The sequence below is a fragment of the Alligator sinensis genome, unplaced genomic scaffold, assembly GCF_000455745.1.
Source record: "Alligator sinensis unplaced genomic scaffold, ASM45574v1 scaffold682_1, whole genome shotgun sequence".
NCBI lineage: Eukaryota > Metazoa > Chordata > Crocodylia > Alligatoridae > Alligator > Alligator sinensis.
The window spans coordinates 1,167,018-1,179,049 of NW_005842011.1; the positions used below are offsets into that span (position 1 = coordinate 1,167,018).

The 12,032-nt window shown below is 41.0% G+C and overlaps 1 protein-coding gene across 6 annotated transcripts in view; it reads left to right on the forward strand.

Annotated features, from left to right (window-relative positions):
- AGPAT4 (1-acylglycerol-3-phosphate O-acyltransferase 4) overlaps window positions 1-12,032 on the forward strand; it is a 124,982-nt gene that overhangs the window by 59,639 nt on the left and 53,311 nt on the right. For all 6 annotated transcript variants that reach the window (XM_006021904.3, XM_006021903.3, XM_025202006.1 and 3 more), the window contains one exon: window positions 8,500-8,669. In XM_006021904.3, the coding sequence (XP_006021966.1) occupies window positions 8,500-8,669 (170 nt within the window). The remainder of the gene's footprint in view (window positions 1-8,499; window positions 8,670-12,032) is intronic.

A 12,032-nucleotide genomic window follows, 5' to 3' on the forward strand; every position in this document is an offset into this window, starting at 1 on the left:
TTAGAGACACAGCCTGTCTCTCCGTTTGGGCTCCAAATTGAAGCTCAGTCTCCCACCCTCCTAACCCAATAGCTAACGTCTGGGTCAGGAGGATCAGTCTAATTGACAGCACTTTCTGTGAAGTGCTGTGAGTTAGACCTGGGAACTATACTTCTGTGTGTGCCTACTTGTTTCTGTTTCTTAAAGTTGCTTTGACTTATGATTTTAATAGAAATATCAGATGGGGCTGGATCCTCAGTTGGGGTAAATCCAGTGTAGCTTCCTTGGAACTATTATAACTATTGTGCTGAAGGCCAGATCCTGTGTCTTCAAGTGAGTGGACCAGATTTTCTATCATGTTCTACCGTCTGTGTTGCTGATGCAGACTAAAGGGATTGGATTTTGGCTGTAGTTAGGTGGCTACTTCCTTGCCTTGCTGATCTTTCTGCCTCTTGATCAGAAAGGTGGGTGGGATGCCCAGTTTCTGGGCAGTTGCTCTTCTGTAAAATTCAGATTTTGTTTTGAGCCTTTTCTTTTTCTGAGCTTCACTTCTACAAAATGAATATCTATATTAAACATCTGACTTTTTAATAAAACTGAAAATACTGTTCCAACTCGACTCTAAATACTGGTGTACCCAGATGTGTAACACAAGTATAGGGCAGGCTGCTTTGTGTTATGTCACGTTCTTATTGTTGACTCTGTCTTCTATGCCATGTAAGGGTAGGGTAACATGAGGATCTAACATGGTCTGGACTTCGTGAACAGGTCCCGTGACAGAACTAAGCATTAGGTTTGTCTTTAGTGTTGTATTGCAGTGGGGGGTGTGATTTAGTTTCTGACTTGACATGCAGCCAAGGAAAATAATTTAAAAGCTTTGTTTCTTATTGCTGCTTCAATACTCGGGTTAGGGTAAGTAAAGCCTTTTATAAAAGGAAGTAGTGCTGATGATTTTAAAAATAAAAGGCTGTGTATTTTCATTGTTTTTAATTGCTCAGCCTTCTAAAATGTATTTCTTTGATAGGGGAAATAACAAGCAGCAGCAATTGGGTGCCTGCATCGGCACCCTTACTTTTTTTGCATGCACCCATGCACACTGTACTAATTTGTTTATTATTGAATTGTGTATTTGCTTTTGTAGTCATCCTGGGTTTCTCTTTAAAAAGCTCTCTGAAATCGAGGAGACCGGCTTACGTGAGCAAGGCTACTTACAGCTGTTAAAAACAAAACAAAAAACATGGTGCTTTACTTTAAACTCTGCACACCCCTGCATCAAGCCCAGTGTATTTAAACTCTGCACATCCCTGTGCCAAGCCCAGAAGAAGCATTGTGTTAGTTGGACCCGGCTTGCCCACTGTCTATATAGATTGTGCGCTTTTATTTAATAGCTGATTGAAACAGCTTTAGTAAGTGGCAAAAAGCCCCACTGAAATGCCTGATCTATACAAATGCTATCCAACTAAAGCACTGCTGCTTCCAGTAAGGTGCTTTTTTTTTTTTTTTTTTTATAATGTCTCTAAGCAGGCTAAGAGCTTTGCAATTCAGCCCTGAACAAACCAGAATGTTATTACCTTTCATATAAAACCTAACTAAAGTTCGCACCATTATGGGAAATGTAGCTGTGACGATCCAGGGGATGTAAAAGAAACAAGATTTGTTTTGATAATATCTTTTATTTGGACAACTACTACTATGGCTGGAGGACTTGTAAGACCAATTTTTTGGGTGCAAAGGGTGCCATTATTCTTTCAGTCACTTGAGTAGCCATTTTTATTTGATTGTTTATAAGGCATTTTTGGCACTTATACTCCCAAAGGAATTCTGTTCTGGGATACAGCTGTAGGCAAGCTTTTGGATGCTTGCCTAGAGCTGTATCCCTTCTTTAGGCATAGGGAGTCTCTGCTGGTCTGAGACTCCAAGGAATGAGAGAATCTAAAAGTGTGGCAGGATATCAGTGAAAATGTGAATAGATAGAAATTAGAAAGACAAAAAGATAAATTGGGTAACAGAAGGGGGAGTGGGAAGGCCAACAGGAGACAAGTGATTCCCTTTGCCAGAGGGTAGGGACCCTAGGTTTTAGTCTGAGCCCTTGCTCCCAGTGGCCACATTCACACAAGCGTGGACATTCCTTTCCTTTCCTCAGGGACAAGAAGCAGCTGCACACCTTGTGCCACTGCTACTTATGCCTAGGGAACACATGTGGCAGGTGCCCTGGATGGGGCAGGGGAGGCTGCAGCCTTACCTGGGGTCCTGGGGGCCTCTTGGGGCTGCAGGAGCAATGATTCCTGCCGCTTGGAGCCTGGCTGGCAGCAGGAGCATGACTCCGGGTGGCCAGGCTCCAGTTTTGGGTGGCATGCACTGTTCCTGTGTGTGCCGCCCCGCCTTTTTTCACTGAGGGATCTCTCGGGTCAAAAAACCCTACCACACTGCTACCTCACAGCATGGATAGCAGCTGAATGTGTGGTATGGCACCATATATCCAGATGTCCGTGCTCATCTAGATGTGGCCAGTGAGGCGGAAACTGAGCCCCCTCTCTCCCATTTTTTCCCTCTCCCCAATAGCTCTGTTGGTAGCTCAGTTTCAAGAGGCCACTTAAATGATCAGTGAGAGAACAGGATACCACCGCAGTTGCCAACAACCTGAGGAAGGGCATTCTGTGCCTCAACACTTGTTTGATATCTCTCCCAACTATATAGATAGTTCAGTTAAAGATCATATCAAACAATCCTTCCTTCTGTCATGATGGGAAAATGAAATATTAACTTTTGAGTAGAAAGTTGATTTAATTTTGAGTAAAAGTGGAACTCTAATACATTCCAAGGAGAATGAAGCATTGTTGCTTTTAATAAGTGGTGGGAGAGGAGCTGGTTATCTCTTGCCTTGCAGGTTCTGTATTCATTTATTCCATTATGCATTGATGTAAAATGTTCTTAAATCACATTTTTCCACTTTTTTTTCCTTGTAATGGTGAAAGTAAGTGCACAAGGTACAAGGCAACTGAAAATCAAATGCAGAGAATTTAAGGAGGATATCCATAGAACAGAGAGCTAAGAATATTACAGCTGATCTCTTCTCATTTGAATATATGGGCAGACTGGGGAAGTGTTGTACACTGTAGAAACAGTGCCCGAAATTTAAGTTTAAAGAGCCTGAAGCAATTGGTAACTGTGATCACTAGATTCCTTCCTTACTCTGTGTTGTAGTCATTTACCTGGGTGCAAAGGGGGTATGAAAGCTGTATAAATCGGAGTGGGAGCTTTTCCATTTTACAGTACCTTTTTGATGAGAAGCAGTAAGGGAGCAGATCTGAGAGGCTGTGCTTCTGCCTGAGTCTTAGTTGCATCATAACATTGATCCTGGAGGTGGGAGAGGGAGGACTCTTCCCTCACTGGGTGGCCACATAAAGACCATGGGCACAACAGGGGCCTGTAGATGTGTGGGGAGGCTGCTTCAGTGCCCTGTAACTGCAGCACGTTGGAGCATGCTAATTAACATGCTCAAGCAGCCTTTATGTCTCATGTATCAGCATCCCTGTGCTTTCACATGGCAGCCAGGGTACTTTAACTAAGCTGGTTCAACAAGCTTTATACCGGCCCTGCTGCCATTTTGAAATGTGGGGACATTGATACACAAGATGCTGTGGTCGCTTTAATAGGAGTGGCTCTTGGAGCCACTCCTATGAAAACCTTCTTCCACGCCGTCCCAGACCATGTGTAGAAATGCCGAATAGTGCCTCAGTTGCTTGTAACCTGGCTCCTTTACTGTAGGCTTTGATAGCTTGGGGAAATAACAAACTAAAATATCACTGCAATGCCTCTGGTAGAGGTACAGGTCCCCTGGTTGAACAGTGTTTTCCTATGATGTATCAGGGCCTTACTTGGAGAACGTGAGTAGTGTTTTATGGAAGCCATAATCAGAAAAAGAAGTGGAGATCTGGCTAGTGTCTGGTAGCAGAACTACAGCTTCCATGAGACGTCGTGGCAGGTTATCAGTGTTGGAGTTACTGGGATTGGGGAACATTTAGTTTCATCAGTGGAGAAATGTCTACATTTTGAGTTGAAAGCAGCAGTATTATGCCAATAAATATTTTGATTCCAGCAGGAAGGTAGAATTTTGACTGTTTTAATAAGCCCCAGTTTGGAATAATAGAAATGGCATCATTTCCCTTCCCCTGCATCTCCCTTATGCTCCCCCTCTCCTAACAAGTGATTGTTTCAGCTTGCAGCAGAACTAATAGGTTAAAAACATTCTGATTACAGGGAGAGATGATTGCCAATTTATATTGGTCACCAAAAGTGCAGAGGAGGCAAGCGGAGCATGTGAATGCCCTTACACTGTGTAGATGCCACAGTAAGTTTTTCTGGGCAAGACATTTCTGTGGCAGTCTGTAGGAGTAAACTGCTAGCATATAGGCAGTTGACATTACTGAGCATTGCTTGACACCCACAAAGAAGAAGAAAAGCTAGGGGGCAAAAAACAAAAAACCCCAGAGTGGGAATATATAAGGGTAGAAGAGTGTTAAGAACTTCAAACTTTCAAGGTTGACTTATATTTCATACAAAAAGATTCAGTGCTGGCACTGGATCAATGTGTGCAGCAACTGTAACAGGAAGTTGGCAACAGATAGAGAGCTAACCGTGTAATGCCATTTTTCTGCATGCAACACACCCTGGAATATAATGGGCACCTTGTTTTTGAAAAACAGAATGAAGGGCTGGGGGGAAGAAAAGATCTTTCTGTGTAGTAACTGGGCACATCTACATGTATGCTTTAATATACAGTAGCCTATTTTACTGTGCATTAGTGGTGCGTTAAAGTGCTATTATGCTAATGTGCAGTAAAATGGGCTGCTACACATTTAAGTATCACCCCAAAAGTATGTGCTTGAGCTATTGCACATTGGGGGATCCTAATGCACATTACCTCACATAGGAGGTAATAAATTGAATGCACATTAATAAAAGCGCATTAATGCACATGTGGATGCTCCCACTGAGTAAGTAGCAGCAGTTAGAGCTAAGCCTGCTTGTTCTACTCCCTGTAGATTGCTGCAAATTTTACTTTTAGTTTCACCCAGAGCAGCAAAAATTGCTGTTACTGTATTTTTCACACAGTGCACACTCAAGTTTCCAGCAGCTGTTTTCAGAGGAAAAGTATGTGTTCTTTGCAAGAAAATATGGTATTTTCCTCAGGTGAAAAATCACACTGAGTGAAGCCTGCAGTTTCAAATTTTTTCCATATCTTTTTCCCTTGAAATGCATTTGGCACTGGAAATGTAATTAAAATACTGCATGCATATAAAATACCTATATAGTGATCCTTCTGATGTATTATTCATTTGTTCAATTCAGGTTCTTACAAAAAAAACTGACACTGGAAATGAAACAGGATGACCTTGATGAAATGGTACTTATCTAGATGAAGGTGGTTTGATTGGAGGGCCTTGTATGCAATTATCATCTGTTTGCTTTTTAACCTTTTAAGTGATAGATTTGATAGCAAGAGAGGATAAAAGACTTACCCTGACTCATTTGGATACAATGCTTAGGGGAGAAAAACATTTTTTTCTTTTTGTGTGATTTACTGTGTTCTCGATTTATGCAATCTTAAACGATGTCAAATTATTCAGCCACAGTAGTGCTGCTCTCCTGCTTTGAATTAAAAACAAAAAACAAAAAAGTAATATAAAAATGTAAAGTTTGGGAGATGTGGAATTCTGATTTAAGATTCATTTATTCTTGCAAGGAATTTAATAGATTGCTTCTGGAAGTTGAACTGCATTTTGGTCTCATTTGTGAATCCTCACAGGTTCTCTGTAAGATGGAAAGCTTTGGTCTATGCTGGAAATTGATGCTTTGCTGAATAATGGCATTCACAAGCATTGTTTTATTACCATATTATACTGACTCCAACCAAGCCTGCATTGATAGTCTCCCCCTTGACACACTGATAAAGCAATTAATACAGAAATAGTTACTTGCTGTGGTTAAGAATAAGCAGGGCATAGTGAAGTCATTGATATAGTCATTGTACCTTACGCATTCTAACTTAGGTTGAACTATTGCTCTCTGAATGAAGGCTGATCCTTAGTCTGAATTTAATTTTAGCAGAGACAACTTTTTTTTCTTCTCTCGCCATCTTTCCCGACTACTGTTATGTGTGGTGCAATATCATCTCAAAGCCTCAAGCAATCATTAGCTAATGAATATTGAAAAAAGTAAGTTTGTTCTTGGCCATGTGCAGATTTCACCTGTTTAGAAAATAAATTATTTCAGAGGCTTCCCTAGTTCTGATCTTTGCTAAATTGAATGCAAAGGGCTTTGACTTTTTTTTTTAACCCCAGTTGAGAATCACTGCTTTAACAACATGACTTTAGAGTTTAGTGTAAAAGGGTTGAACTTGCACCACTTTCTCCATTACCTCTGAATGGAGGTATCACCGTGTTCCTTTAACCCAGTGATTCTCAATTAGGATGCAGTGAGTTGTGCACAATATATTACTGGTAGTTATGCAAACGCCTGCACAGTGATTCACAAGGTAAATCCTGAGATTTCCAATAGGAATCCATCATGTCAAAAACATTCTGACCTGTTGTGGACTTGGAGTTTGTTGCAACAGAATTTCTCTATTATTCTGAAGTTAAAAAAAAAACAACCCAAAAACCCCACTAGTGAAAGCTAAGAGTTGGCATCTGAGAGATGCTTTGTGTCTAATAAGGTTGAGAACCACTATTCTAACCACATCTTCATCTAGATATGCTGAAGCCTTTCAAAGGTTTCAAAGCCCTATTCTAAAAGGATGACTCACTCACTCACTCACTCACTCATGTACGTGACTTTTAGAATGGGACTAAAGAAAATTTAAAACCCAACTGTAGAAGAAAACTAGCATCATTAAAGCAATATAAAATTGTAATATACATGCACTTTAATTGTTTTAACTCATTTTAAATTGGTTTATCATAATGCGTTACAATTTGAGGACTGCAGCTTTTAGCAATAACGTTTCTGAACATGAAAACCAGGGTTTTGGTTTTTGCTTGTACTTAAATGTTTTCAGAATGCATTTAGAAACCCAAATGCTACGTTTGGATAGGAACCAGAATGTAAAACTGATTGTAAAGGAGAGGGTAACTGAGTAATTTAATTTCTCTTTCTCCAAGCTGTGAACAGTTGAAAAAGTGAACAAAGAACCAGGGTTGGGGTAGGAAAATAAGTGATGATTTTTTTTCCTTTTTTTGTAATATCTCTTTGTTTCAGCCTACCTTCCTTATCCTTTCCTTTACTCACTTCCTCCCCTGCTATTTACTTCCCTATCTAGGGGCCAGTTCCCATCAAATAAAAAAAAGTCTTCACATTTCTTACAGCAAGATCAGGCCCTTAATGCTGATCCTATTACATGGAATAGGGGCTTCAGAGAGCACTGCTGTTTGAGTGGCGAGGATTGCAGCCTCTGCCAAGGCTGGCAGCAACACATTTTTTTCACCAGTTTGATGACATGGCACCCTGCCATGGAATGAGCCTTCCCAACTAACAGCTGTTCTCCTGTGCAAAATACTTGGGTGCTTAGCTTCTGCCATGGGAATTGGCTGGCCCTTTGCTCTGCTGAATTGGCACTGTTGGAAAGAGTACCTCCAGGCTGTCAGGCACAGCAGGAAAGGCTGCTTCTAGAGAGGGTGCTGCACCTCTGCACTGAATATGTTTGGAGCCACTGCAGCCAAGCTCAGGAGTGTCCTCAAACTTACTGACAGGAGTGAAATGATCAGACTTCATCTTCATGCTCTTGAAAATCATCTCCTCTCCTACTCCAAGGGTGGGGTGCAGGGGGGAAACCCAGTGAGGGCTTTGAATCTTCCCATCCACCCCTTTGCCCAGGACTCTAACTTAGCAGCCCACAGGCCTCTTAGTATGTGCCCAGAAGTCTCTGGGCATACTTATTGCATCGAATGGGATATTGCTGTGTAACTGATGGGTGTGATCTGATGAGTAAGAATAGAGCCTTCCCTTGCAAGGTTTTTTTCTGAGGGGGATGGTATGGGGAAAGATGTGTGAAGTGTCTGCCAACAGTGGTAACAATAGACAGTAACTTTAGTATTGCAGCACAAAGTAACTGTGCAATTCCTTTTTTTTTTTCCCTTGCCAATTTTTCAGGATTATGAAGAGCCCTGGAGTTTGAGTGCAATCCAATGAATTGCTGAACATTCCTGGAAGGGCAACTTTAGATCAGGCAATGTGGTGTAACTGGTATTTTTTTGACTGCTGTATTTAAAATTCACATGCAATGACTCTCCTTCAACAAGCCTTTAACTTCGTCCTTATATACCCCACGCCAGTGCTGTACTAAAAAACACGTGCAGTCAATGCTCAGATTCTGGCTAGATGATGTAGATGATGAGCTGCGGTCACTTTTTTTACTGTGTCCGCTAAGAGGCAAAGAGCTGCTTTCAGCATGCAACTGACTGACTGGCGGGCACTTGTGTACCTTGTATATTCATTCACTCATTTTGTTGTTTGTTCCAGAGATGGTGATGTTGCTGGAATGGTGGTCAGGCACTGACTGCACCCTCTACACTGACCCAGAAAGTTTCCACAAGTACGGGAAAGAAAATGCCATCGTCATCCTTAATCACAACTTTGAAATCGACTTTCTCTGTGGTTGGAACTTTTGTGAGAGATTTGGGGTTTTGGGGGTGAGTTGGTTTTTGTTTTTGTTTTTTTTTGGGGGGGGGGGGTTGTATTAGCATTTAAAAGAAATGTTGCCTTGACTGTCTTGCATAGTTAAGCATTTCATATTTTTCTAAGTCTGGGCGCTTCTTGACCTTAGACTAGTTCTTCTCCCCCCTCCAATGATATTACTCTTTCCACTCCAACTTCTCTGTGAGTAGTCTTTAATCCTTTCAATTACTCATCACAGGAAGGATGAGTTGAAGGTTTGGTGGTAGCATATAGAAGGATAATAAATGGTGCAGACCGGGTCACTTTTTAAAAAAATTCATAGAATACCCAAAGTAGCATGTTGAAAATTGTAAAAAAAATAAAAAAATAAAAAAATAAATATATTTTTTAATGTACTTTGTGTTTTCCTATGGAATCTATTCCCATCTTAATTTACTGTGTGTCATTTGCTTTTGGGGGAAGGTCTGTGGTTGGGAGCTTTCTTTCCCAGTAAATTGTGGGACAACCTTTGTCCTGGAAAAACAGGTGGAATGGTGGAAAAGCATTAGAGAACAGTCGGTGTTTGAGTTGCATACCCTGTATCCTTATTTTAAAGAGGACAAGTTTAACAGCTCAAGTGAAAACGACTCCTAGGTTTTTAGCTTATGGCCCAGGATGGCTCGGCTAACCTGAGTCCAAAGCTTTACCAAGGGGAAATAATTCCTAAACACATTGAGTCATGTGTCTTACTGAATCAATAGTTTTAGTTCCTAAGTGCTCTGGAGTTTTTTTTTTAAAAACTTTCCCAAGGTACTTATCCTCCAAACAGGATGTGTCCAAGGAAGGCACCTAGCATGGAATTGAAATGTTGCTATCCAAAATACACCATCTACTACATGCTAAGATGCTACTTCTTCTGTACTCTTATTGCATCACTGCTTTATACTGTACAATTAAAAGGAGTACTTGTAGCTACAGATTTCACATTAAATCTGCATTTTAAACAAATGTGGGATGGTGCTTTTTTCCATAAAGGATTGCTTAAAGCCCCAGCGGGTTAGTGCCTGTACCCTGTTTCATCAGTGCTGTCCTGTGGAATGCAGTTGCACTAATCTTATTTGGAGAATTTGTCCCAGGTTTAGCGTATTTTACAGCTTCCTGAGGTCACTAGCTTTGCTATGCAGTTCTGCTCTTAGCTGTATAACCAGGCATTTTTTTTAAAACTCAAGTGTTCAGTAGTCATTTTATGATGCACTAAATAACCTTGATTCTCTGTTTGGCATTTTACACTTTATAACTGAATGTGTGTATCCTTTGCCATTTTCAGGAATGAACCTCTTGCATTTAGAGCGTTTTAGAGGGCTCCAGTGCACAAAATGCCTACTCTAATTTTGCTGCTTATCAATTTTATACGGCTCAAATTTTAAAGTGCTGAGAACTTTTAGTCCCTCTTTATTTCACTGGGAGCAAAGGGAACTCTGAACCTCAAAGTTGGAGCTGTAGGAAAAAAATTACACTTTTTTAGCGATGTCACAAGTGTGCACAGACTCTCAGTGCTGTACAACTTGAATGTAAGCATTTTCAGCATACATGATTAACCTTACAACCAAGTGCTTAAATGCTTGGGGCAGGGGAGACCCTCTCTTCTGTGCTCATTAAGTGGCTCGAAAGCATGTCCACAGATATTTAGGCAAGAATTTTAGTTGCAGAATCAGCTAAGCCTATATACAAAGTTGCTTCTCCTCTTGCAAGCTTATTCCTCTCTCTCTCTCTCATAACCCACAATAGCTGCTTTCCTCTCTTCTCCTCACCTACAGCCCAACTGCTGCAGGGACTGAAGTGCCACAAAAAGGTTTCCAATACTGGTAACATGGGTTTTTCTTTCTTGGTGGGGCATGGGGGCCCTAGAGACAGCATGGCCATCTGTTAAAACACTATCATGTCTCCTCACATTTTTCATTAAAAGCTCAGTTCTGTAGTCAAGCATATGAAAAGCTTGGTTTTCTTTTCCAATATAATAATACAAATAAGTTTCTAGCCTTCGTTTTCCTCATGCAAGATGAAGGTGGTGATACTGGCTTCCTGTATGAAATGCTTTGAGATCTACTAATAAAACATTACTTAGCACTTTTCATTAATATAATACCATTGTTGCTGCTTAATATAATACATTAGGAACCATTTAGCTTCCTCAGGCTGTGCATTTAGCGGGCAGGGGGGAATCCTGTTCCAAAGCCGCCTTTCTGCAAAGGAAACATTCCTTTAGACTTTAAATCAAATCCTGTGTACAGTAAAAGCCCTGTTACCTGGCATTTTACTAACCGGAATACTATTTTAACCAGAATTCAGCCAGCCTCAGGTAACCGGCATTTTTAGATACCCAGCACCCCCTATTCCCCACTCTTGCCGGATAACAGGGCTTTTATTGTATATATTTCAGGTGGCCTTGTTCTTGAAGATAAACCCAGGGTGTGTAGCAATGGCAAATTAAGGGGCACCCACCATGGCTTGCTCTACTGCTGGCCTTCTAGTTTCAGTGTTCAATATACAGTTATGATATTTGAGCTGTAAAACAACAATTCTCTCTTCCCCTTCTTCCTTCCACTCCCCACCTCTGATAAAGAATAGGTTCATATCCACAAAATGCAGTGATGTTCTTGTAACTTTAGGAATCACTCTCTAACCAATCTGGCTGACTCTGTAGTGACCTTTCAGATTTATTGCAGAGCCATAATCTTAATAGTGGACTTGCCTGCCTCAGCACAGTGCCAGTTTCTGTAAACATCTCTCCATTGAGTGTTTTTAATATTGACTGCAGAGTAAATGGGTTTCCAAAGGGATGGTGATCATGATTTTACTGACAGTGACTTTGTGCAAGGGGAGTGGGAGAAAAATCTTGACCACGTAGAATCATAATTTCAACCTAATAGTAGCTTTTCCTATTAAAAAAAACCAGAGTATAGACACTCCAAATATTGTTGATTTAGTGCTGTTATCAATTGTTCTAGGTCTTCCCTCCCCCCCGCCATGCCAATAAAAATGATTGTATAAGGAAACTAATTTTTGAAAACATAGTGACTTGAAAAGTATCTGAGCATTATACCATATGTGGATATAAGTAGGGACCTATTCAACTCATCATCTTATGCATTTTATAGAAACCACAAAATAAGGCATTGCCCTTGAAATCCACAAAAAACCCCAACCCTTACTAAACACAAGGTGCTGGCTCCCGAGTTGGACCAGTGGTTGTCACAGCTGCTATGGTCTGACCTTGCAGCAGGGTGTGTGGTGGCGGGGGGGTAAGGGGAGCAGCCCAGATGGTGGACAGCCTTCTTGGTCAATCAGCAGTGAGGGACAGGGTGATGTGATGGGCAGCCCTCTTGGCCAAACGGAGG